This window comes from Felis catus, chromosome D1 (genome assembly GCF_018350175.1).
Source record: "Felis catus isolate Fca126 chromosome D1, F.catus_Fca126_mat1.0, whole genome shotgun sequence".
In the NCBI taxonomy this organism is placed as follows: Eukaryota; Metazoa; Chordata; class Mammalia; order Carnivora; family Felidae; genus Felis; species Felis catus.
The window spans coordinates 110,287,326-110,312,507 of record NC_058377.1 but is presented as its reverse complement, the minus strand read 5'-3'; the positions used below and the strand labels follow the sequence as shown (position 1 = coordinate 110,312,507).

Sequence of the window (25,182 nt, the reverse complement as noted above, 5' to 3'; positions counted from 1 at the left end):
GAGCCCCAAAGGGGCCCGTAGAGTCCCACAGGGAGGCCGGGCCACCTCTGGTGGCCCCACTGAAGGACCTGTCTTGGGGAGGAGTCCACAGGCCGTGGCCGGGATTCAGGACAGAGGCGGTGCGGGAGGGCAGAGCATTTTTATTGGGCCGCGGGGGGCGTCAGCGGTACAGGTAGTCGGCCTGGATGTTGGCGGCGATCTCGGCCTCCCACTTGTCCCCGTTGTTGAGCAGTTTCTCCTTGTTGTAGAGCAGCTCCTCGTGTGTCTCCGTGGAGAACTCAAAGTTGGGGCCCTGCAGGCGGGGGCGGGGCGGCCACGTGAGGTGGCTCCAAGGCGCCGCTGCCCCGGCCTCACCCAACTCCATGCCCACTCACCTCGACGATGGCGTCCACGGGGCAAGCCTCCTGGCAGAAGCCGCAGTAGATGCACTTGGTCATGTCGATGTCGTAGCGCGTGGTCCGGCGGCTGCCGTCGGCCCTCGGCTCGGCCTCGATGGTGATGGCCTGGGAGAGGGGCACGGGGCACTCCTTACCCTTCGTTCCTGTCCCCTGTCTGCCCTGTCCTGGAGGGGTCGCTCTGGGGCCACGGAACAGGTCCTGCCACCCACTTTCAGCCTGATGTGCCTTCCCTGCCGCCCCTCCCAGGAGGCCCCCGTCACACAGCCTAGCATGTGCCCTGGCTGACATTTTTCTTGTTTGTTAACTGCCACCATCTCCCGCCTGAGAACCTAAGTCCCACGAGGGGAGGACTGTTGCCTACTCCGTTCACTGCAGGGCCTGTAGCCCGGAGAGGGGTCCTCAGGACGAGCCCAATTGCTGTCGGTTGCACGCTGAACAGCTCTCCCATTTATGTCTGGTTATCCCCCTTTAAGGGATGAGAAAATTCAGGCTCGGAGAAGTTGAGGGGCTTCCCAAAGCCACACAGCAAGTGAGGCTCAAAGCCCAGACCCGAAGGTAGGTCTTTAACCCTCAGTTGCTGGGTACGGCTTTGTGCCACCAGGGAAAAGGCCAACCTCCCACAGCCCGAAGGACCTTCAAAGGCCTTCACGTGCCCCCCAGCAGTGTAATGCCCACATTCAGTGGGACCCTAGACTGGTAGCCTTGCTTCTTTGTGACTCAGGTTCCCTGTCTATAAAGACAGGGATGATCACCTCTGCATCCTAGATTGATGTAAAGATAAGTCATGAGCTGGAACAATGCCTGATCCGTGGACGCTGCTCACTGCCCGGTGACTGTCACCACCTCTGCTGTTTGGGGACTCTTCTCTGTGCGCCGGGGTGGCTGGATCAGAGACATCGAGGCCACCGCGCATGGCCTGGAGCAGCCTCGGCAGGGGGGGCGGGATCACTGTGTGGTGACGAGTGACCACGGTGCCCGCTGGGGCTCCAGCTGGGCACGCCCACGGGCCTGCCCAGGAGCCTCAGCTGGATGTTTCTGTTTCTACACTAACGGCCCCCGCCTCTGGGTGGTCCATGTGGGACCCTCCAACAGAACTTGGAGCCGGGGGCTCCAAGGAGCAGCGACCAGGGGCAGGGAGGGCCTCTGCTGCGGCACGCGTGTCCTCAGGGCTGGCCCTGTGACAGGCACACGTGCACAGCTCCTGAGACTGCTGCTGTGTTCAGGGCAAAAGCGGAGACCTTCAGGGGCCGCCCCGTGGCTCCCAAGCCCAGGTTTCACGCCCCTGACCGGATCCCCAGGCGCGGGACCCACGTGGGTCATGTCACGTGGGTCACGCGGCCCGCTCAGGGCCACAAGCCTGCCTCCGATGACTCACTAACGCTGAACCGGCCCGGCAACGGGACTCAGAGAGGGAAAGGGGGCTTTCCTGGGGACACAGCCAGCAGGGGGACCAGAGTTTGGGCCCCAGGCTGCCCAGCTTCCCCCTCTCCGCAGCAGGCTGCAGCCTCCTCCTCGAGGGCAGGGGCCGCAGTGGCTCACCTGGGCGGGGCAGACGGCCTCACAAAGCTTGCAGGCGATACAGCGCTCTTCTCCGGACGGGTAGCGGCGCAGTGCATGCTCCCCCCGGAAGCGTGGGCTCAGCGGGCCCTTCTCGAACGGGTAGTTAATGGTGGCCGGTTCCCGGAACAGGTAGCTCAGGGTCATGCCCAGGCCTGTGGGCAGCATGGGCGTGGTGGTGGGTGGGGGCCCCTCCTCCCCCAACAATCTGTGCCCACGCCCCGCCTGTGCGGCCCCTTCCCCCCAGGGCCCACCTCGGATGAGCTCAGTCCACAGCAGGGTCTGAGCCGCCCGGTCGGTCACCGACTTCATGTCCATCGAGGTCTCCCGCATGTTCACGAACTCTGCAGGGGAGGTGAGCGGAGGGGCCTTTGTGATAGGGCTTCTCACAGCTGCACATGCTCAAGTGCCCCATGAACCCGACTCAAGGAGAAAAGGCCTGGTCACGGGGTGCCTGGGCGGGGAGGGGCTCAGCCGGTTAGGCATCTGACTTCGGCTCAGGTCACGGTCTTGCAGTTTGTGGGTTCGGACCCTGCATCGGGCTCTGTGCTGACAGCTCGGACCCTGGAGCCTGCTTCGGATTCTGTGTCTCCCCTCTCTCTCTCTGCCCCCCCCCCCACTCCGGCTCTGTTTCTCTCCCTCAAAAATAAACATTCAAAAAGAAATTAAAACAAAAAAAGGGCCTGGTCTTCCTTCCAGCTGGACCTCCCCCCAAGGGCCTGTTCGCTCACCAAAACTTCCCACCTCAGCAAGCTCGGAGAGGCCTGCCTCTGGCCCTGGCCAATCCTTGCCCACCTTTCCCTGTGTCTGGGCAGCCATCTGAGCCCAGGAGTTGAAGGGGGCTGGAAGGGGCTTGGGTGGTGGGGTCCTGGTGAGGAGGATGCACACCCAAGGCTCACACCTGGCAGTCCCCTGCCCCAACACACCCCCTCCCACCTGTGCCACGCAGGGTAGCTCTGAGATGCCCCTGTGTGGCCACAGGGAAGGCTCCCCACCCCCTAACTGACAGACCCTGCCCCCATGAATCATACTCAAACTTGATCGTCATGACAGAGCAGAAACGGAGGCTCAGAGAGGGGGAGCCTCTAGCAAAGCCAGGACTAGAACCCAGGCTTCCTCCCCTGCCTCTGGCAAGTTCCTGATCAGGAATGAGGCTGAAGGTGCCCCGGGACTCACTGTAGGTTGCTGCCACCGTGCTGCTGTGGAGGCTCCGGCCACTGGGGTGCCCTGGAAGGGGGGGGATGACGCTGTCAGCGGCGGCCTCACATCGGGAGGCTGGGCCCCCCTGCGCCCCAAGAAAGGCTCCCCTGGTCCTACCTGCACGTGCGGCCTGGGCCAGGGCCCGAAGCAGTGTAGCTGTAGTCAGGCAGTGCATCTGCGGGCGTGAAAACGGAGGGAGACACGGGTGGGTCCCAGACCTGTCCCCGCGGGAAGTCTGGCACTGCGGGAGCCCTGACCCCAATGTGTCACCTGGTCTCCTATTCCCCCCATTCCTGTCAGAGGCACACAAGGCCTCCCTGTTCCCAGGTGTGGCACCTCTCAGCCCTCCAAACCTGACTCCGCTCAGCGAGGCTAAGATTTAGGGAGTATCTGTGGGCCCAAGTTCCATCTAGCTCACCTTCTAAGAAGTCTTTAAAATCCATCCCTCCTCTCTTCCCCGATCGGTGCTCCTGCCTCCCACCTCTCCCCTCCCCTGTTCATCCTCCCCAAAGCTGACCCAAATAAGCTGGCCAGCAGCCACCAGCACCGACAGCACACCGTGTCAGGCACTGGGCCAGGGGGTCACACACACTGTCATATGGTCCTTACAAGGATCCCTCGTGAGAGACACAGAGAAGCTGAGGCTCAGCCATGTTAAGTGACTTGTCCGAAGTCTCACAATGGGGGTTGAGGGGTGGAGAGAGTGGGACCAGTATGGAACTCCTGCACACCCACAGTCCACCCCCGTTGGAAATCCTTTTAAAGGCTTAAATAACCCTCGGGACCAAATTCTTTTTCCCAGCATCAAGGACCGGTCTCCTAGCCTGCCAAGTGACCTTGGGCGGGGGAGGTCATCTGACATGTTTTCTCATCTGTGGAATGGGGGCCACGAGAACGAAGGGAGGTGTACATGCCCAGAGCTTGGCATCTGGCCGAAGCTCGAAAGTGCCCTTCCCGTGATCTGTGACTTGTCCCATCTCTTAGGACCGCTGACTCCAGCGCCAGGCACCTAGCCCAACATCTGCCCAACCTTCGCCGTGACCTCTGACCCCACAGACGCGGGCGGGGCATGCGCCTTGACGGTGCCGGGTCACGGGTCCGCTCGCGGCGCGCTGAAGGGCACCCGGGCCGCGCGTCGTGAGTAGACCGAGATGAAGCCTGGCGCAGAGTCGACGGGGCCGACGAGAGCACCGCACTCACCCCCCGACGCCGCGCCGCCGAGGTCCGGCTTCTAACAGCTGACCCCTGAGCACCCACCTTGAAGCGCTGCCTCTCCTTCCCTTGCTGAGCGGCCTGTCCGCCGAGAGGCGGAGCCTACACTCTGAGACGCTGCCATTGGGCCGGCTGGTTTCACCTTTTCCGCGCTCATCTTTTACGGCGTACTCTGATTGGCCAATCGTGCCCCTGAAAGAGGCGGGATCCAGCAGCATCTTTCCTCTGATTGGCTAGGGGAGAGCAGGCTCTTGAAGTTGCGTAGGGCGCCTCCATGTTGGGTTGGAGAGGCCAATAAGCGAGGAGTCCCCACCACCGCAGGCGGGACATCCGGGGCGTGGCTTAGGAAGTGGCTCCGGGTCGGACCGGACGTCCCGCGCTGGAGGCCGGCAGCTCACCGCAGCGGGTTGTGTGTGATAACGGTGCTGAGAATTGCGGCCGGCAGTGATTCCGCGGGAGCCGTGCCTGCTCGGCGCTAAACCTTTACCCAGGAGCTCTGTATGGAGGATTATTCTCGCCTTACAGCTGGGGAAATGAGGCACGGGCTGCAAAGTGCGGCCGCCTGAATCCCACCTGGATCTGTGTGACTCGGGATCTTTGTCCCTCAACAGCCACCAAACCTGTTTCCTCCCAGTGGATTGATGGTGTGGCAGAGGGCCCCCGGAGGTTGCGGGCACCGAGAAGGCCCTTGGGACCGCCTCTGTGTTTTGGGGAGAATTGGGAGGTGGTCATGGAAGGCTTCTTGAATGATGTGATGTCCAGGCTGTCCGCGAGGAGGAACAGGGCAGTCCAAGGGCAGAGCAGGCGTGCCCACGTGCGCGCAGAAGTCCTCTTGAAAAGGAGCACGCCGGGTGTGGGGGCACAGGGCCATGGCGGAGCCCCCCAAGGACTCGTGTGGGTCCTGACTCGGCGGGCCACTGAAGGGAGTCAGGCTGGGGGGTGGAACGGTCCAGCTTGGGAAGCTCCTCGGGTGCCCTGAGGTCGGGCCCACGGGGAAAGGGGAGGTGATAGATGGCCCCGGGCCTGGTGTTCCGTGTGTGCATTGGCAGGTTCTACGGCATGATACAACCCTCAGGACTTTTCTCAAAGATGGGACTTGGGAGGTGAGCAGGGAGTGTTGAGCAGGGATCCCCCAGGGTTTAGTTTGGTGGGTGAGCGGATGAGGGACCCTTTCATGGCGTCAGGGCCCCGGAGGGTGAGCAGGACAGGGAAGAGGGTGAGTCCGATGTGGGATGTGGCGAGGGGAAGACACCCAGTCCCCGGGGATGAGACTGCTCAGAACTCCCAAGGGGCCTGAGGGGAGACAGACTGACCCCACGCAAAGGAGGAGACAGGATGCCGGGAGCTTGGGGTCAACAATTCATTTATTAAACTGCAAAATCGAATCCTCATGACGATCTCCAAAGGTGCCAAGACATCACCTCCACTGTGCAGATAGAAAAACAAACTCAGGGAGGGAGGGCAAAGGTTTTTTGCCCAGGGCCTGGGCCGCTGCAGGTCTGCGGTGTGGCCTGGACCAGACTCCGGGGCCCCTTCTGCACCCTTCACAGGAAGGGGGGTGACTCAGAGGCATCCCTGTCTGCCGGCCTCTCCCAGGACACGGGTGGCTACATCGGAGGTAGGAGAGGGCAGGTTACTGCCTTGTTTCCCATGCTCCCTCACCATGGCCCGTCCTAGCTGGGGGGCAGCCAAGGGAGGAGGCTGAGGGCTGGAGGAGAAGGCCCCGGGAGGGAGGAGGGCAAGGCCGGTCCGGGCTGTGGTCTTTTCCTCCTTGTGTGTGGAGCCCAGGCCACATCTCCAGGAGCTGCAGGACTCAGATGAAAGTTGGAGGGACACCCCAGTGCCTGAGGCGGGCTCAGAGCAAGGTACAGCTGCAGCCACGGGCCTCCATGGCCATCAGCAGCACCCTCAGCTTGCGAGGTGAGTAGGGCGGGTAGCGGATGGAGTAGATCTTCTCCATCCCGGGGCAGCGCAGCAGGCAGGCGCGGTGGTGGGAGAAGGTGTCAAAGGAGAACTTGCCGTGGTAGCTGCCCATCCCACTGGCACCTGTACAGGGGCATGGGAGACAGCAGTCAGCCCCTCCCTGGCCAGCCGAGGGGTGTCAGACAGACCTGGGCTCTGCCAGTCACGCACAGTATGACCTCACCTCCGAGCCTCAGTTTCCCCGTGTGTAAAACGGGCTTAGCCCCGAGCCTGCAGCAGCTCACCAGAGGCTGTGGCAAGATAGGTAGACAGTGGTCAAAGGTGTGGATTCTGGAATGACTGCCCAGAGTCGATCCCTGCTCTGAATCAGTTCTGTCACCTTGGGCAACTGACTTTGCCTCGGTCTCCTTGCATGTGACATCGGGTGACCGTGGCACCCACTTCCTAGAGCTGTGGGGGTCGGGCGGGTGTTCAGGCCCGTGGACGAAAGTAAGTCCTGGGGTGTGTTAGGAGTCTGAAGTATCCAGGTGGGGAGGCAGTCAAGGACCAGGCTTTGGCACCGCAAGTCCAGGAGACCCAGGTTGGGTGGGGTGGGGGCGGTGAGGGAGGGCTTCCTGGCGGGAGTGAGGTCTGAGGGACGTACAGTTGACCAGATGAAGAGGCAGGGCTCGGTGTGGGCAAGAGGGGCCCAGGCTTGGGGACAACCCAGCCCTGGAGGTGGGTGGCCTGGGCAGGGCTCAGTGTGGCTGGGGCAGCAGGGAGAGGAGGTGGGAGCAGGACCCCATCGCCAAGCCGGGAAGAGCTGGGCCTCCGGAAGCTGTGAGTCAGGGCCTTGCTCAATCCTGGGGGGAGTAGCAGGATCAGGTTCGCCCCCAGAGAGACTGCCCCACTTCCCTGGGGAGGAGGGGCTGGGACTGGAGACGGGCGGGCTAGGTCGGGGCTCCAGGGTCAGTGTCTGGCCCTCCCAGTCCACTGAGGAGGAGGTGGGCTCAGAGAGGGGACGTGGTTGCCCCAGGTCACACGGCCAGTGGGCTTGCTGGGGCCAGCCCTAACTAAGGTTTCCTGCCTCGGAGGCCAGAACTTTGCAGTGGGAATGGGGGCTGCCGGGGCCGGGGATCCCCGCTCACCCGGCTTCCCTCGGGCAGGGAACAGCCCCTGTCTCCTGGGGGAGGGGGTGACATACCAAGTGCTGGACTGAGGGGACACAGGAAGGGTTAAAGGGGCAGTTGATAGCCTCACCGTGGAATGAAGGGGACACACGAGGTTGCCCCGCGTGAGCTCGTAGGCAGATTCCGAGCCGTGCTGTTGGTGAGAAGGGCAGGGCCAGCGACCACAGTGGGGCTGAGAACCCTGAATTGTATATCCATGGGCCCACCCACACGTGTACATGCAGGGACAAGTCTGGAAGGTTTCTTCAGGATGGAGATGTCGGGATGCCCCTCAGTCTGGCAACAGCTAGGGAAGGCGGGGCCGTGCCGGCTACCTACCCACTCCTCCAAAAGGCAGGCTGTCGAGGGTCAAGTGCATGAAGCCATCGTTCCCGCAGAAGCTCCCACTGCTGGTCTGGGCCAGCACTCGCTTGACCACCTGCAAGGGAAGCAGCGATGAGGCCCCGTGGCTGGGCAGCAAGAGGCCACCAGGAAGAGTGGCCACCGTGTGAGCCGCAGGGGGGTGTGGTCGCGTGGCACCCGACACTGAGCCCCCAACTTGGGATGTGTCTCCTGAGCATCTGCTCCGTGTGGCCCCTGCTGGGGATCCAGGCTTAGAGCCGAGAGGGAGGCGGGAAGCCCAGCGGTCGTCTGGGGACACGGAGAGTTCAGGGTGAAACGCCAGGTCGTCAGGGAGGCGTCCCAGAGGAGGGATGAGCTGCACCTGCGGCATCTCAGGGGGAAAGGGGGCCCCTCAGGCAGAGGGAGGGACAGGTGCCGAGACCCAGGGACTGGCCCACGCGTTGTGCAGCACAGGGAGGACATTGACCCAGGGCGACACAGCCAGATTGGTATTTTAAAAACATTAACTTGGCCCTTGCGTGACTTCAGGAAGATCTTTTCTCTAACCTATAGGTGTATTTGAAGAACGAGAGGGAAAGATTAGTAAACGCTAAATAGTCGTTGCCGAAAACTTGGCTGTATTTAGTTTCAACACGTGATCCTGAGCTAATGGCTTGTCTGGACGGTGGGTAGAGTGAACCCCCCCATCAGGGGCTCAGGAATCACGTGGAGGCCAGCAGCAATCGCGACAGAAGATGGGACAGGAGTGTCACGGTGCTTCTCGGGGAGTAGGGGCATGTCACGGGGGCAGCCAAGCCTCATAGGTGTGATTCTCTGTCTCCCAGGCAGTGCTGGGCCTTCAGAAGAGCTTGAAAGTCACTCTGCCAGACAACCCCCTTCCAGAAAACCCGGATTGCATTTTCTAAAGTTCAGTCTTTTAATTTTATGTTTTACCTTATTTTATTTATTGAGAGCACGTGCGAGTGAGCCAGGGGCAGAGAGAGAGAATCCCACGAGGTGCAGAGGGAGTTTGGAGCCCAGAGCAGGGCTTGAGCTCACCCGATGCGGGGCTCGAACTCACGAACCGTGAGATTATGACCTGAGCCGAAGTTGGATGCTTAACTGACTGAGCCACCCAGGCGCCCCACTAAAGTTAATCCCATCCTTTGGGGCGCCTGGGTGGCGCAGTCAGTTAAGCGTCCGACTTCAGCCAGGTCACGATCTCGCGGTCCGTGGGTTCGAGCCCTGCGTCAGGCTCTGGGCTGATGGCTCAGAGCCTGGAGCCTGTTTCCGATTCTGTGTCTCCCTCTCTCTCTGCCCCTCCCCTGTTCATGCTCTGTCTCTCTCTGTCCCAAAAATAAATAAACGTTGAAAAAACAAATTTAAAAAAGTTAATCCCATCCAGGTAAAGCAAGGCTCCTTCGAGGAATGGCTGATTCTAGGGCTGGGCGAGGGAAATACAGGATGAGCCAAAGCACCTTGTAGACCCTGAAAGGAAGGAAATGGTCCGAAGACAGAAGGGTGACTCGATGAATGATGAATGGAGGGCTGGATGTCTGAGGGACCTAGCAGCTCCCACTGTGCAGAGCAGGACAGCTTGGGCAAGGAAACAAGCCAGGTGTTGCCTTGTAACCCAGAGGATAAGGCAGATACGAGCAAGTCCACGCTGATACAAAGAAGTGATTCCAGAGCGAAACCTTTCTGGCAGATTCCAGGTGATCTGTGCACAGATTCCCCTCCGGCAGGTGGAGCTGAATCACCCCCCTCCCGTGGAAGGGGGGCTAGTGACCGTTCCCAAAGAGGAAGTTCTCTTGGTGGAGACGCCTGGCGGACAAGACCTCGGCCAAGTGGTGAAGGTTAACCTCACCCGCGATGTATGGGTCCCGCGGATCCCTGATAGGACGTCAGAGGCCAGCCCTTGCTTCCGTGGTAATTCTCTCACGGGCAATACCACAGACCGCTGAAAGTGGGGACGGTGTGCCGGAGACCTTGCCAGTAGCTCTCAAGCTGAGAGATGGTCACAGGCCAGAGGAGCCATGACAGCTGAATGCAGCGTGGGACCCTAGCTTGGATCTTGAGGCTGGAAAGAAAGCTGGCAAAATCCGTATCAAATACGAAGTGGAGTTAACGGTAACGCACCAGCCTCAGCTACTTAGTTTGGACCAACACACGGGCCCTTAAAGAAGGACAACTGGTTGTGGGATATAGTGGGACTCCCTGGACTGGCTCTTATCTTCTGTAGACCTAAAATTACTCCAAAATAAAAAGTTTATTGAAAAAAAATCCTGTCCAACCTTCGAGGGATCTCGTGGGAGCTGGGCGAGAGGGGAAGGTGGGCCCCGAACTGAGGACGGCCACCCAGTGCCCTGGAGGCTCCCAGGCTGCCCACAGCGGGTGAGCCGGTCAGGGGGCGGGGGCTCATTGTCCTGCCTGTGTCGTCTGGTCCGTCACCCTCCACTGTCATTCCACCCCATGCCACGTGTGCCTTCGATGAGCCAGGTGCTGGAAGGGGACCCTTGTCCACCAGCCCAGATAATGAGGAAGACCGAGGTGGGGACTGATAGAGCAGGGACACTGAACCCCGGGGGGAGGTTCTGGGGGCTGCTCTCTAAAGGCCCAGGAGACAGTGGCTTAGATGGGAGGGAGATGAGGTCTGACTGTCCCAGAGAAAGAGGACCCCTCACCCTACAGTCCCTTTGGTCCACTCCAGTCCTAGAGCCACCTCCCCTCTGCTGCAACCACCCCACCATCCGCTGCTGGCCTCTGTCTCTACCTCTGTCCGACCCCTCCCCAGCCCCACCCGAGCCCCCACCTGTTTGTTGTTGGAGAAGGCGTACAGGGCCAGGGGCTTCTCCCGACGGTTGATGAAGTCGATGGCCTCGTCCAGGCTCCTCACGTTCACGATGGGCAGGATGGGTCCGAAGATCTCCTCCTGCATCACGGGTTCCGTCTCCTCCACGTCCACCAGCACCGTGGGGGCTGCGGGCACAGGGGGCGGCTCAGCCCTGGGGAGGGGGGCCTCGGGCAGGGCTCAGGGACCTTCTGGGGAAGACAGTGTCCCCACGGCCCCCAGGAAGGACCGTGAGGGGTTCTCCAGCCTGGCCGGGGCTGAGGCGGAGCGCCCGCGTCTCCCAGCGGTCTTCCCAGAGCCGGGGTCCAGGCTGGGCGCGGCCAGTGCAGCCGTGGGAGCCTCGCGGCCCAGACTCGCGGCCCAGACTCGCAGCCCAGACTTGCGGCCCAGGTGGGAGCCTCGCGGCCCAGACTCGCGGCCCAGGTGGGAGCCTCCTGGCCCAGACTTGCGGCCCAGACTCGCAGCCCAGACTCACGGCCCAGGTGGGAGCCTCACAGCCCAGACTCGCGGCCCAGGTGGGAGCCTTGCGGCCCAGACTCGCGGCCCAGACTTGCAGCCCAGACTCACGGCCCAGGTGGGAGCCTCACAGCCCAGACTTGCGGCCCAGGTGGGAGCCTCCTGGCCCAGACTCGCGGCCCAGAATCGCGGCCCAGGTGGGAGCCTTCTGGCCCAGACTCGTGGCCCAGACTCATGGCCCAGGTGGGAGCCTCTCGGCCCAGACTCACGGCCCAGACTCGCGGCCCAGGTGGGAGCCTCCTGGCCCAGACTCGCGGCCCAGACTCGCGGCCCAGGTGGGAGCCTCCTGGCCCAGACTCGCGGCCCAGACTCGCAGCCCAGGTGGGAGCCTCTCGGCCCAGACTCGCGGCCCAGACTCGCGGCCCAGGTGGGAGCCTCTCGGCCCAGACTCACAGCCCAGACTCGCGGCCCAGACTCGCAGCCCAGACTTGCGGCCCAGGTGGGAGCCTCGTGGCCCAGACTCGCAGCCCAGACTCGCGGCTCAGGTGGGAGCCTCCCGGCCCAGACTCGCGGCCCAGACTCGCGGCCCAGACTCGCAGCCCAGACTCGCGGCCCAGGTGGGAGCCTCGCGGCCCAGACTCGCGGCCCAGACTCGCGGCCCAGGCAGGACCCGCCTCATGGACGGGCCTTCCCACGGGGGGTCGTGGCAGGACGGCAGGCTCACCGATGTAGCGCTCGCTCTCGTCGCTCTGGCCGCCAATGGCCACGCGGCCACAGCCCAGCAGGCCTCGGAGCCGCTGGAAGTGCTTGTCGCTGATGATGCGGCCCAGGTTCGGGGAGCTCCGGGGGTCCTCGCCGTAGAAGCGGGTGATGGCGCTCTGCAGGGCGGGCAGCAGCCGCTCCTGCGTGTCAGGGCTGCACAGGACGTAGTCGGGGGCCACGCAGGTCTGACCGGTGTTGAAGTAGCGGAACCAGGCCAGGCGGTTGGCCACGGTCTGGGGGTCACAGTCGTCGTCCACGTAGCAGGGGTTCTTGCCCCCCAGCTCCAGCGTGACGGGCGTCAGGTGCTTGGCGGCGGCAGACATGACGATCCTGCCCACCCGAGGGCTCCCTGGTGGTGGACAGAAACCAGAGTGGCCCTTAGTCACCTCAGCCAGGCGGGACGGCCTCAGCCTGGGGATCGGGACCCCTCGAGGAGGGCCCACTCCCCGGAGAGCTGCACCAGGACCCTGCTCACGTCCTCCGCCAGACCAGCCCGAACAACGCAGGGTCTCCGTGGAGTCTGTGCAGGGCTCTGCGCGGGGCAGCCAGCCAGGCCCCTGCTCCCTCTCCCGAGCTGCCCGGTCAGAAATCCAGGCGCCCCTTGCCCTGCTTCTGGTCCCAAGCTCACCCTGCCAGTGACTCTTGGTTCCACGCTGCCCTGCACCCCTCCCCACCTCCCCAGGCTCCTCCAGCACTGACTCTGACTGCTCTGGCCCGAGACCAGACTCCAGCTCCAGGGCCGGCACCTGGGTCTCCCTCTCCGACCAACATGGCCGTCCTGCCCCCCTCACCACCCACCCTTCCCTCCGCTCCTGACTCTTGGTTGAAGTGGCCACCTGCTTGTCCCCACCTCTCTCCTCTGGCTTGATCTGCAGGGCCTCACAGTCCCCTCCACCCACCTTCCGCCCCCCCCCCCCACCTTCTTCCTTCAGGTCCTCCTGTCTTTCAAAACCATCTCTTTGTCTGGGAGGCCTTCCTGTGAGGTCCTCCCTGTCTGTTGAACCCCGACGAGCTTCCTGTCATGGGCCCTTCCAAGAGATGCTGTTCCTCTCTCTGTCCCCTGTGCCCTCGTTATGACGTGACAGAGTCTGGACAGGGCACGCTCTCTCAGAATGCAGTGAGCAAGTGAACAACACATTCCCCAGGCCATGTGCCGTGACAAAGGCTCCCATGAGTTCATGTGTCCTGGAGACAGACCTGTGACCATCGTCAGATAAGGAAAGGCCCGGAGAAGCCGGGAGGTTGTGGCAGAGTATGTCCGGGTCAGTCTGCCGGCCCCTACACAAGCTGCCCAGGTTCCTGGCCGCGGTCACGGGGGCCCAAGGCCCAAAACCCGCCGAGCCGCGGCTGGGATGCTAGAAGGAGGACCGCCTCCTCCCGGCTGTCCTCTCGCCCTCACTAGGAATCTGTAGGACCAGCTGAGGACCCTGCCCCCTGCTTCTATAGTCACCCTCCCTGACCGCCAGGGCAGGGGGCTTCTGGGCCCTGTCCCGGGCTTGTGGCAGGGTCTGGGGGGGCAGAGAGGCAGAGACGGCACTCTCCCTGCTCTGACGTGGACAAAGGGTGCAAGGCAGGAGGCCAGTGAGCAAGATTCCCTCTCTTCCAGAACCTTGGCCAGGTAAGACTGCCACCTACCTGCCTCCTCGGCTCTTTCACTCAGAGAAACTCCCTCCTGGCCACTTGAAGCCAGGTGGTGCCTGGGCCTCGTGGACACATGTCAGGGAGATGACAAGTGACCTCTGAGAACAATTCGGAGGGCCATGAAGGAAAATCCAGCATTCCCCCATCCTGGCCCCAGGGGGTGACCCAGGCTGGGGGCCTCATTTCTTTGTCACCTTGGCCTCCAATCCCTCACCTGTCCAGCCCTCCACAAGGCCTCTGGGTTGGCGGGGTCACACGTACAAGGTCCTGAGGCCAGTGGGTGGTACGGAAGGTCGTGGGGGCACAATGAGAGCTCAGCAGGGACAGATGCTGTCCTCTGTGACACTGTGACCAGTGAAGGGGCCTGCGCCAGGGGATAGGACCCAGCCCTCCGAGGGTCCCGGGGGATCAGCCTCACCCGTGAAGAAGATGTAGTCGAACTTGTGCTCCAGCAGCTGCCCCGTCTCCTGGGGCCCGCCCGGCACCACGGCAAAGCAGCTCTGTAGGGCGGGATGGCAGAGGGATCCCTCTGGGACCCCAGCCCGGAGACCCCAGAGGCTGGCCTGCCTGCGTGGGGCCGCCCCCCTTTGCCTGGCCTGACCCCCCAGTTGCCAGGGCTCTAGGTGGACCAGGTGGGACGAAGGTGGGAGCAGCGAGCTGCCCGGGGACACTGGGCACCTGCCAGTCGCAGCCCCACAGGCGCGTGGTTAAGAGCCTGGCTGGGGTTTGGGGGAGCGGAGGCTGGGGCGTGGCAAGCAGGGGTGACCAGATGACAGATGGGAGTCCCCAGGGGACAGGCCCCTCAGAGCACAGCTGTGATCCCCACCCCTCTGCTTCACCCAGAGGGAAAGAGGCCGAGGGGGTGGTGACCCGGCCACGGCCACACAACCCAGGGGAGGCAGGATTGAGGGTGGAACTCGGGTCCTGCCCGAGGGGGCCTGCCTGGCCCTGCTCGGCCCAAGGGTAGCTGTTCGGTCCCCTCCCTGCCTGGCTCACCTGGTCCACGTATCGGGGCAGCACCTCAGCCAGGACCTTCTCGGTGCTCCTGCTGAACTCCGATGGCTTCAGCACCACGCAGTTCCCTGCAGGCCAGGGCAGGGCAGGGCAGGGGGAGCGCTGGGAGAGGGGTGGCCCCTCCCGTCCCGCCTCACTCTCCTTTCAGTTGAGGAATCTGGCTCAGAGAGGTGACCGACGGGCCCAAGGCCCCACAGCCCGGGCATGGTGGGCCAGCTGGGAAGCAGGTTTTCTTAGCCAATTATTGCCGGCTCCCTGCTCACTGGCTCTGTGGGCCACCGTGAGGCCCGAGGGCGGGGACAGCGGCAGCGGGAAGGTGGAAACTGCTCTCACCTGCGGCAAGGGCGCCCACCAGGGGCACGAGGGTCAGGTTCACAGGGTAGTTCCAGGGGGCGATGACAAGCACCAGGCCGAAGGGCTCCTTCCGGATGAAGGCCGAGTCCAGCTGCGTGGCCTGGGCCCCCGCCAGCATGGTGGTGAGTGACGAGGCGTAGAGACCCCCCAGCCGCTCTGTGCCGCCCTCCACCTGGCTGCCCGCCCGCCCTGACCCCCAGGCTGGCTCACCAGATTCTTGGGCACTTTCTCATCCTTCATCCAGGCCCTCAGATTCCTGAGGGCCAAGTTGATCTCACTCTGGGTGATGCTGATCTCAGACACTTCCGACTCGAAGGCTGACTGCGGGGGAGAGGCCAGGGGACCAGCGTTGGCAGCTGGCCAGGGCCCTGTGGCGGGCACAGCCTCCTCCAAGCAAGCCCTCCTCTTATTTGCTGGTTCATTCATCCACTCAGTGGTCGGTGAATGCTTACAGTGCCCGGAGCGCAGCCGTGACCGGATGCACGGACAGCCTGATGACCCGGACAGAGCCGATGTTGTAGAGGAACAGCCAACATGCTAGGGAGAACACTGATGTGACAAGAGCAAGGGAAGGCGAAACACGGTGAGAGGAAGGGGCGCCTGGGTGGCGCAGTCAGCGCTGGCCTCGGAGATGCGGGGACATTTGAGTAGCGAAGATAGGGAGGAAGGGAGCCCAAGGATACCTGGAGGCAGAATCTTCCAGGCAAAGGGCACAGCATGTGCAAAGGCCCTGAGGCGGGTGCAGGCTGGCTATGTTCCTGCTAAACAAAGAGCAGAGTGGGTGAGGTGATGGGCCCAGGCAACGGGGGCGAGGACTGTCGAGCAGGCAGGGACAAGATCTAATTCAACTGTCAGTGTGGCCGCGCTGTGGCCTGCTGTGTGGCTATCAGTCTGCAGGGGAACACCGGGGACAGATGTCCCTGGGTAATTGTGGATAGTTCCCACGGCCCAGGGGACAGGGCAGGAGTGAGAGAGAGGCAAAAATCAATAGGGGGATTATTATCCTGATTTCTGCCTGTGGGTATGTCTGTTCCACTCCTGCCGGGGAGAAGAGACCCGGCCGAGGGCTACAGGAGCTGGAGGCCCAGGCCTGGGGTACAGAGTCAGGCCGTCCTGATGCCCGAGACTCGGCTGTTATAGTGCAAGCTCTCCCCCGCTAGAATCGAGAGGGGCGAGCCTGAGGTGTGCCGGGACAGTCCAGAGAGTGAACCGAAGCCTGTCCAGGGTCACTCAACGAGCCAGGGGCAAGGCCAGGGCCAGAGCTGAGCCTTGAGGAAGAGGGAGCCGGGACCTTGGGGAAAAGAACCACATACACCGGCGCTTCTAGGAGCTGAGCCTGGTTCAGGCATGCCTTCCGCTGAGCCCGTGTCCAAAGCTCACGTTCCTGCCCAGCAAGGTGGCCCTTGACCTGAGCGAGGTTTGGACCAGTTTACGAGCAGGCTGGACCCAGCTGAACTTTGGAAGAGGAGGCTGTTTTCATCCAGGGCTGTGTGCCCTGAGGCAAGAACGCGCCCTCTCTGAGCCTCCTGTGGGGATGACTGGGGGTGACTGTCCCTCCCTGGAAGGACTGTTGGGGGTGAAATGAGAGAACTGGTTCAAGGAAGGCAGGGCAGATGCTGTCTACCAGAAGGGTCAGGGGCAGGATTGATTTCCTGTGCTCCCGGAGCCTTGAGGAGTTGGAATGAGAGGCAGTAGGTAAAATCCGAGCCCAAGGGAGAAAGGGACCAGCTAGACGGGTCAGGTCTCACAGAGGCGGCCAGGCCAGGCCAGCAGGTGGGCGGTGGCCGAGGCTCACTGGGGGTGGGAGATGTGAGCCCCTCCATCCTGGACCAGGCCCAGGGAGTGGGACACTTCCCACAGAAGGCAAAGCTGGGCCCCTCAGGCAAGGGCACACCAAGGGGGGGGTGGTCCGGCACGCTGGTTTCATAGAGAGACGGACGATTCCAGAAATGGCCGACAAGGAAGCCTGGGCCTCACCTGGCCACAGTCCCAGCGCATCCTGGTGAATGGCAGGTCGGGGACACTGAGAAAGGGAACAGGCATCGCCAGGCCACACCCTCAACATGAGTCCTTGTGGCCGCACTTTGCCGTCCCCAAAGGACGGGGGTGCCCTGATCCATGACCCCGGGTGCCGTGAGGCACTGTTCTCCGTGTCTCTGCTCAAATGCCATCTTCTTGGGGGAACTGTCCCTGACCTCCTGACCTCCACATATAAGAGAGCACCCTGATCCTGGTCCTCTCCCGCCCCCTTAGCCCCGGGACGGTCTCTCCATCCAACGGGCTATACAATTATTTATTTATTGTTCTGTGCTTCCCTCTAGAAGGCCAGCTCCCTGGGCACAGGGACTTTGTTTTTTCCCCTGTTGCACCCCCAGAGCCTAGAACCGTATACCTGGCATGTAGTAGGTCCTCAGTAAATAGTTGTGGAGTGGGTGAAGAAATGAGTGGATGGCCCTGCAGAACAGGCCCTCCAGGCACAGGGAAGGGGGTGGGGCTTGATGGGCTTTTAGTTTCCCTTCCTGGGGGCCTAGAGGATGCCACTGTCCCCTCCTGGCCTCCCCAGCCCTGCCCCCCAGCCCCACCCCCTTCCCATCCTTGCCCCCCAGCCCTGCCCCTTCCCATCCTTGCCCCCATCCCTGCTCCCCCTTCCCATCCTTGCCCCCCAGCCCTGCTCCCCCAGCCCTGCCCCCCCTTCCCATCCTTGCTCCCCAGCCCCGCCCCCCATCCTTGCCCCCCATCCCTGCTCCCCCAGCCCCGCCCCTTCCCATCCTTGCCCCCATCCCTGCTCCCCCTTCCCATCCTTGCCCCCCATCCCTGCTCCCCCAGCCCTGCCCCCCCTTCCCATCCTTGCCCCCCTAGCCCCGTCCCCTTCCCATCCTTGCCCCCCATCCCTGCTCCCCCTTCCCATCCTTGACCCCCAGCCCTGCTCCCCCAGCCCTGCCCCCCCTTCCCATCCTTGCCCCCCCAGCCCCGCCCCTCCCATCCTTGCCCCCCATCCCTGCTCCCCCTTCCCATCCTTGACCCCCAGCCCTGCTCCCCCAGCCCTGACCCCCCTTCCCATCCTTGCTCCCCAGCCCCGCCCCTTCCCATCCTTGCCCCCCAGCCCTGCTCCCCCAGCCCCGCCCCCCCTCCCATCCTTGCCCCCCAGCCCTGCTCCCCCATCCTTGCCCCCCAGCCCCACCCCCTTCCCATCCTTGCTCCCCAGCCCCGCCCCTTCCCATCCTGCCCCCCAGCCCTGCTCCTCCAGCCCCGCCCCCCCTCCCATCCTTGCCCCCCAGCCCTGCTCCCCCATCCTTGCCCCCCAGCCCCACCCCCTTCCCATCCTTGCTCCCCAGCCCCGCCCCTTCCCATCCTTGCCCCCCAGCCCTGCTCCCCCTTCCCATCCTTGCCCCCCAGCCCTGCTCCTCCAGCCCCGCCCCCCCTCCCATCCTTGCCCCCATGCATCCCTGGTCCCCCATTCCTGCCCCCTCACCCCTGCCCCGCCCCCCCTCACCTTGTGCAGGTCCTGCGCCAGCGCCTCCTGCAGAAGCTGCTTGTGTTCCTGCAGGAAGCGGCCCAGGCCCCTGAGCTGCGCCGCCCGGAACTCGGCCGGCCGCGTCCGCCCTGCGCTGAAGGCCTCCCGCAGCCGCCTCAGCGTGTCCGCGAAGGGGTCCATCCTGCAGGGAGGGGGCGGCGTGGGCCGGGGCTCCCCCACCCTCACGGCCAGCCCCCCCGCCCCCGGCCCTGGCCGCAGCCACGAGGGCTCAGGACACTCCCGCAGGGACACACGTGTAGCCCCAGAGGGCCCGGGCTGCCCCCGCGCGCACACGCACACCACGCGGGGCACACTCACACGTACGCGCGTACAGTCACGCACCCCAACAGGCTCACAGTCCCCTCCCTTTGGCCAGGGGGCAGGAGAGCCCCGGACCTTGAGGTGCAGGACGAGGCGTGGGCTCGGGAACAGCCACCCCACTGCCGCTAAGGGTAGGCAGGCAGCCAGGGGACCCCGCTTTCTCCTGCCCCCAGGCGGCGCCCCCGTCCCACCCTGGTGCCCCTCGGGGAGATGGGGCAGCCCTCGTCCCTGCCAGGCCTGCACGGAGTAACCAGGAGGAGTTTGGTAAGTAGAGGGACGATCCACCAACAGCCACCGTGGCCATCACTGTGGGACGGTCCAGACACAGAATGCACTGTCCCCTCCGGCTCCTAGCCTGGGGAGGCCAGGCTGGCTGGTGGTGGCTCAGGGGGCTGAGTGACCTGGGCAGTGGCCACTTCTGTGCCCCGTACCCGGTGCCAGGGATGGAAGAGCAGAGAACAGTGGGGCGCAAGGGCTGAGGGGCAGTGACGCTGCCCTGAGTGACAGCCACAGTCCCCCGGGCCCCCGCCTGTTTACTCGAAGCTCATCGGAGGAACACGGTGACGCACTCACTTCTTGCCCTGGTGCCAAGGACCCGTGGGGACCCTTTCTGCCTGCCCGCTCTGACTCGCTTCCCTTCAGGTCTCAGCTTGGCTAATGCCTCCTCTAGGCAGCCTGCCCTGATTATTCCTTCACACAAGGAGTGGGTTTCCCCCTCTCTGTCCCCCTGACCCCTCTCTGCCTGCCTCCCTGAGTTCGGTCCCAGTGCCCCAATCTCCTCATCTGTTAGGGGGTCATGGGAGCGCCCGCCAGCTGACACGGTCCTTCTCAAGGATGAGACCGTGCTGTCGAGTTCTGAGCCCAGGGCTGGACATCCGTGCACCCAAGGCTGCCAGCTACGGTTAAGGGGCTACCCCACGGCCCTCGGTTTTCTGGAATGCTCCATAGTCCTGAGAGCCGAGCCTGCTCCAGCCAATTGGATGGCCCAGCCCATAGGGCGTTCTGTGCTAAGAGCCTGGCTGGAGCCCTAGGCATGATGGGGCCAGACTGACCCCACAGGCCTCCTGCTCTGATTGAGATTAACTGAGCAGTTGCCTGGGGCACAAGGCAGGCCCCATGGCCCCCAGAGAGGGTGACAGTGTAGCAGAAAGGGGACATTCTCAGAGCCCCTCTCGGTCTCGGCCTTGACCCCCAGACCCCGCCCTCCATCTTGGCCCGTGCCAAGACCCAGGAGCCGAGAGCCCTGCCTGCCATCCGGGCTTGTCCCCTGGCCGAGACTCATGCTGGCCTTGTGACCCCGGGCAGCTAACTCATCTCTCTGCCTCAATTTCCTTGTCTGTAAAGTGGGGACGATAATGGCACTTGCCACCGTCCTGATGGCTAAATGGCATAAAGCCATGTAGAGCGTTGGCCTCTGGCCACTTGCTGCATGCTCAAGAAAGGCCAGCAGTGATTATGGGTACTAAGTACCTATCAAGCATTTCTTTCTCTCCACCCTCCGCCACTCCCTTCTCTGTCTCGCTCACACCTTCGGACCCCCGATGACGGATGTCGAGGGCAAAGCACGGCACCCCCCCCCCGTGCCTTTTCATAACAGCGTGTGAAGAACCCACAAAAATGTAAGGCAGGTAACTATAATGGCACAGGTCTGGGCAAGTGAGGGGCAGGGAGCTCCGTGGGGGTGCAGCTCTGGATGGAACATTCCAGCAGCCTCTCTTGGCAACACTGAGGTCAACTCACCTGACAGCGTCCCCGGCAGGTTGGTCACTCTGGACTGAGGGACCGAGGGGTGCCTGTTGGGGGATGGGAAGCTGGGCACAACCCAGGCGTGCAAAGGAGCCCGGGCCACCTTCTGCCTGGGATCTGCGGGACCCTGGGCCTGTGACCTCACAAACGACACCCAGATGAGGGGGTTCGTGTATCGGGCTGGGCTGGAGTCCTTGAGCCCATCCCCGTCCCCCGCCCCTCACCCCCGGGGTACATCTGACGCTGTGGAGGCTCCTAAGGATGCTGAATCACATTTCCTGTGCCTGTGTGACTCATCTGACCACCGTGACAGCCTGCTGAGGGCATTGTCCTCTCCCTCAACGAGAGGGATACCTGGGCCCAGAGACGGCAAGGAGGTGGCCCGAGACCGCTCAGCTTCTTTACATTGAAAACTGGAATCCAGAGGAACACAGGGCTGCCACCATCCACCCTTCATCCCCTGCGTGGCCGGGTGGGGAGCAGGGTAGCCCGACCCCTGGGGAGAGGGGACACCTCGGGGGCTGGCCTGAACTACAGATGTAGGGCCCGGCAGGCGGGCTATGTGGCTGGGCTCGGGAGGGGCCTTCGGGGGGGGAGCAGGCGTGCTGTTTGCTCCCGTTCCCTGCCTCCTTGCTGTTCCTGCCGGCCCCCACCCTGCTTCCCCCTCTGGTCCCCTCGGGCTTGGTGCTGAGGGCCCCACTTTCAACTACCCACTCGGCCGCATCTGTTCCTGACCTGATGCTTCTGGGTGAGGGCGGCAGGGGGGTGGGCTGGTGGGAGTGGCTACATCAGTTGATGATGACACCAATAAGTGGATGGCCTGGAGGCCGGGGGAGGACAAGCCGCGACCCCTCAAGGCCGTGGGCCCGGGGGTCCCCTCACCATCATGATAAGCAGGCCCTGACTGCAGCGTGCCAGCCTGGGTGCCCGGGGTGGTGCAGTGTGGGTGTTAGCATGGTGACCCTGAAGGCAGCTGAGGCCCGGAGAGATCGCGTGGAGTTAAGGAGGGGTGAATAAGGTGGGCACTCAGGTCTGCTGGCTCCAGAGCATCACTGGGAATCTACTGCCCTGCCCCCACCCGCTGCGTCCTGGCCAGCCCCTCTGGCGAACAATCCTCAGTGCAGACCCTACTCTCCTCCCACCCCAGCCTCTGCCCGCTCTGTCAATCTTTCTGCCTCAGTTTCCTCGGCGGTCCCAGAGGCCTCCTAAGGGCATCCTTTTGGTATAACGTGTCAGGGCCCGATGACCCGGGGTTGGGATCCTGGCAGTCCTGTCTGTTGGCCAGGAGTCCTCGGGCGGGTGGCTCGGCTTTTCTGTGGCTCACCTTCCCCATCTGTGAAATGGGGATGGTTCCTGTAGCTGCCCCGTGGTTGGGAGAATTCGGGCGCGCAGTGTTCTGTGCAGGGCCGAGCCCTGTGAGTGCTCGGTGACTCTGGCTCTGCAGGATCGTTATTCAGACGGACTGTGAAGGACACCTGTGCCAGCTTCAGGGCGGAGACCCCGGGGGAGGAGCCCGAGGAGACCTTGGCCCAGTGTGGGCACCAGGGAAGCAAGAGCCACGTAGGGGCAGGGATATGGAACTGGCCACGGAGACAGAGATAAACGTGGTGGTCTGAGGGCCTGGGGGACCCCGACCAGGCTGCCGGAGGCAGACGTCACAGGGCCGGCCTTGGTGACCCCATAGGTCCTAATAGCCCAGACCTCCCCTTGTAGCCTGAGCTGGATTTTCATAGGCTCTCCAGAAGCTCTGGCAGAGTCCCCTCCCTATAATGGGGACCAAAGGAACTGGGGACCAACCCTTGGCCTGTGGGCTGAGCCAACCCCAGCCCCACCCTACAGAGAGGTCGGGCTACCCGTTCCCGAGCAATGTCCCTCTGAGAATCAGTCCCTCCTCGAGGCCGGGTGGGTCTGGCTGGTCCCACCTTCCTGGACTCTGGCAGAGCCCGTTCCCAAGGATGAGACGTCCCAGAACCACTGGGTACCCCCGCCCCAGCACCGGGCACGCACAGCAGTGCCCAGGAAATACGTGTTGCCAGGTGGATGCTTGACGCCCCCACCCCTTCCCCAATTCACTCCCCCCCCCCCCCCCGCCCAAGGATGGGATTCCCTCCTGGGGCAGCCAGCACCGGAGCTGGGGCCCTCGGACCCATAAAAGATGCGCAGTAACACCAGCGAGAGGAAGACGGTGGTCCAGCTCCCACAAAAGGAGGGTGCCTGCTGACCACCAGCCTCAGGAACCCCAGAGCCTCTCCTCGGCCCCTCCCTTTCCCGCTCTCATTCTTAGATCGGGGCGGAGGGAAGTTCCTCCCTCCTTCCCCTTTCTCCCCAGGCAGTCAGGAAGACAAAGCCAGCCTGTGTCATGTGGCCGTGAGTGGCCAGGCCTGCCCAGGCAGCCAGCAACCTGGAGTCCCCGAGCAAGCCCACCAGCCGGAGCCCTGGCCCTGACTGCCAGCTGCTCCAACCCCACCTCCCTGGGACATCGTACCTGAGGCCCTGCCAAGCTGCCCTTCCTCCTGGCCGTCCCTGCTCTGCCTTGCTGCCCTGTCTTTTATGAGTCACGAGCCCTTATGAAATGTCCGAGGCTGGGCCAGCCCCTGGGGCGGGGCCGCCCTGGCCTCCTGCCTGACCTTGGCTCTGGGCCAGCTGGAAGCTGCAGCCTGAGATTTCACCACCTCCTCTCTCAGGGGCCTCTGGATCCTCTCCTGGACCACAGAGAAGGAGTCAGGCAGGGCCCAGAGAAGGCCAGCACGAGGCCAGGGCCACACCGCAATTCTTTAGGGAGCTCTGATCGGAGGGGTCCAGCCCAAGGTCTGGTGAGCAGGGACCCAGGCCCAGGAGGAGGAGGAGGAGGAGAGCCCAGGGCAGTGACCCTGGGAATTATGGTGTGGGGTGGGGGTCCAGTAGTCCGGAATCACAGGGAAAGCCCTGCCCCCACACCACCCCCCAGCCCCTGCGAGCGTCAGATTTTCCATGTGCAAAACTAAGAGATCGGCGTCAAAGACGGCTGGAGTCCAGAAAGACGATCGCAGGGCTCACGCCCGCCGGCCCCTCCGTCCCCTAGCTCTCCCCATCTTGTCGTGTCTGTCAACACCACCTCATCCAGCACCGCCCCACGGAATCATATGTCACCCTGCAACCTGACATTTTACGGCGAGAAAACACGGCCCTCGAGAGGGGACAGGACTTGACCACCCAGGGCAAGAATGTCAGGGCCGGGACCCACACTGGAAGCTTGCGGCTCTGGAGCAGAGGGGCCGTGTCGTCCCCAGATGTCCCCTATCGCCTCCTTAGGGAAGAGCACCACCCTCTGCCCTCAAGGACAGCTGTCATGATGTGTCCCCATGGTGGTTCCTGTGAGCTTGCTCCTCTGTCGCCTGAGCTGTGCCGAGGGGGATGGTTCCCGAGCAGCTCCTGGTGTCAGAGAGCCAGGCGATTAGGTTACAGGTGCAGGGGCAGGACCATCCTTTGTGCCACCGCCCCGGGCCCGGGCCCGGGCCCTGGGCCCACCGCTGCCTCTCTGCCTCGGTGCCTTGGGTCTGCCCGGGATCCTGGCCTGGGGCCCCTGGGCCGACCCGGCACCTGGGAGTCTCCTCACCTCCCTGCCCTCCCCGCTGCCCCTGCCTACCTGGGGGGCAGGAGAGGTCTCCTGGCCCACACCTGCTCTGGTCCCTGGAGGCTTCAGCCAGCTGGGACCGGGGTGATGGGCTGCGGGGCCCCCGTCCTCTGCGTGGGATGGAGCCCCCGGCCGCTGCCTGTCACGTGGCTCAGCATGTGACAGCCCTGCCCTGCTGTCTGGAGCGGAGCCAGGCAAAGGCAGAGGCAGAGCCGGCACCAGGCGGGGCTGGGCTGGGGCTGAGCCTCACAGCCCTGAGTCAGGAACCGGGCCCAGAGAGGGGCAGCCGCTGGCCTAAGGCTACACAGCAAATCAGGGACCCGCCTGGGGAAGTACTGGTGGGTGAGATGGGTGTTGCAGGATCCTGAAGGGACCCTCCCTGGCCAGGGATCGCTTTGCAGGGGCTACCCGTGGACTTGTCATGAATTCAGGAACAGCGTGGGGCATCTCCAAAGAGGCCTGACCCCCTGGCACAGGCGTCCCAACCTGGCCTGGGAGCCTGAGTGGGCACTGCCTGTCGGGGAGGAACAGGTACCAGCCCTCTCCCCTCTCTGGGTTGGATGCCTCTACTGGTCCTCGAGGTTCCAGGTCCTCAGGGGTCTGGAGGTCATGTCTGTGTTGTGGAAACCTCGAGATAAATGGGGAGAGGTCTGCGTGGGGGTCCACTGAGGGGCTCGCTTAGGGTCAGCTCTGGTGCGTGACAGACTCTGCCAAGGACCCGGGTGGGGTGGATGTTGGGGGAGCACGGAGGTTGGAAGAGGGGACACAGAGGCCCTCAGTCGCCCTGCCCTTTGACAGCTCCTTTGGGTTTTAGTTTGGAGGCTTGGATGAAATGACCTTCATCATCGTCACCTTTGGCCCCCTTCTCCAGGGTAGAGAGGTGGGGGAGGGTGGGCTGGCCCCGGGGGGGGAGGGGTGATGGCATCGGGCAGACTCATTAATTCACTCATTCATTCCCCTCCTCCCTCCCTCAGACACCCGGTGAGCCTGGTGCACGGGGCCTCAGGCCTGCTCAAGAGCACAGCCCTGCCTGGCCTGCTGACAGACTCCGGCCGGGCTCCTTGGCCCATCTGTAAGCGGCTTGAGCTGGTCATGGCCCCTCTGGGCCTTCGCTTCCACCCCCCCCCCCC

General features: G+C 63.5%; 2 protein-coding genes across 19 annotated transcripts; both read right to left on the bottom strand.

The window, feature by feature from the left end:
* Positions 1 to 120: 120 nt before the first annotated feature.
* On the bottom strand, positions 121 to 4,509 carry NDUFS8 (NADH:ubiquinone oxidoreductase core subunit S8). 3 transcript variants are annotated; one of them, XM_003993710.5, is made up of 7 exons: positions 4,413 to 4,509; positions 3,273 to 3,330; positions 3,132 to 3,182; positions 2,210 to 2,299; positions 1,938 to 2,110; positions 375 to 503; positions 121 to 292 (listed from the first exon to the last, which is right to left on the bottom strand). In XM_003993710.5, the coding sequence occupies exons 2-7, from the start codon at positions 3,328 to 3,330 to the stop codon at positions 161 to 163; spliced, it is 633 nt and encodes a 210-aa protein (XP_003993759.1). In that variant the 5' UTR covers positions 4,413 to 4,509; the 3' UTR covers positions 121 to 160. The 3 variants fall into 3 exon arrangements, with proteins under 3 accessions (XP_003993759.1, XP_006937646.1, XP_019668339.3); XM_006937584.5 differs by having other exon boundaries at positions 4,356 to 4,452; XM_019812780.3 differs by lacking the exon at positions 4,413 to 4,509 and adding an exon at positions 4,070 to 4,204.
* A 1,204-nt stretch (positions 4,510 to 5,713) lies between these two features.
* Positions 5,714 to 24,217, bottom strand: ALDH3B1 (aldehyde dehydrogenase 3 family member B1). Of its 16 annotated transcripts, XM_045039635.1 has the most exons (14): positions 21,764 to 21,865; positions 20,434 to 20,486; positions 18,352 to 18,514; positions 15,542 to 15,619; positions 15,069 to 15,179; positions 14,838 to 14,958; positions 14,487 to 14,572; positions 13,909 to 13,990; positions 11,812 to 12,198; positions 10,593 to 10,759; positions 7,778 to 7,877; positions 7,530 to 7,592; positions 6,514 to 6,580; positions 6,272 to 6,413 (listed from the first exon to the last, which is right to left on the bottom strand). In XM_045039635.1, exons 1-13 carry the CDS (start codon positions 21,770 to 21,772, stop codon positions 6,549 to 6,551), a joined length of 1,452 nt encoding a protein of 483 aa, XP_044895570.1. In that variant the 5' UTR covers positions 21,773 to 21,865; the 3' UTR covers positions 6,272 to 6,413; positions 6,514 to 6,548. The 16 variants fall into 16 exon arrangements, 15 of the variants coding, with proteins under 15 accessions (XP_044895567.1, XP_044895565.1, XP_044895561.1 ...); XM_045039632.1 differs by lacking the exons at positions 6,514 to 6,580; positions 21,764 to 21,865 and adding an exon at positions 24,065 to 24,196 and having other exon boundaries at positions 5,714 to 6,413; XM_045039630.1 differs by lacking the exons at positions 6,514 to 6,580; positions 21,764 to 21,865 and adding an exon at positions 22,925 to 23,026 and having other exon boundaries at positions 5,714 to 6,413.
* Positions 24,218 to 25,182: the final 965 nt, after the last annotated feature.

Excerpts from the sequence above, each read along its gene's own strand:
- ALDH3B1 (XM_045039626.1), bottom strand. Across the intron at positions 18,515-20,433 it reads CCTGCCGGGGACGCTGTCAG|GATGGACCCCTTCGCGGACA; the intron begins GTGAGTTGACCT and ends CCCTCCCTGCAG. Across the intron at positions 15,180-15,541 it reads CTGGAAGATTCTGCCTCCAG|TCAGCCTTCGAGTCGGAAGT; the intron begins GTATCCTTGGGC and ends TCTCCCCCGCAG.
- NDUFS8 (XM_019812780.3), bottom strand. The coding sequence starts at position 4,132 with ATGGGACAAGTCACAGATCACGGGAAGGGCACTTTCGAGCTTCGGCCA. Across the intron at positions 3,183-3,272 it reads GGCCCAGGCCGCACGTGCAG|GGCACCCCAGTGGCCGGAGC; the intron begins GTAGGACCAGGG and ends CCCCCCTTCCAG. Across the intron at positions 293-374 it reads CCGTGGACGCCATCGTCGAG|GGCCCCAACTTTGAGTTCTC; the intron begins GTGAGTGGGCAT and ends CCCCGCCTGCAG.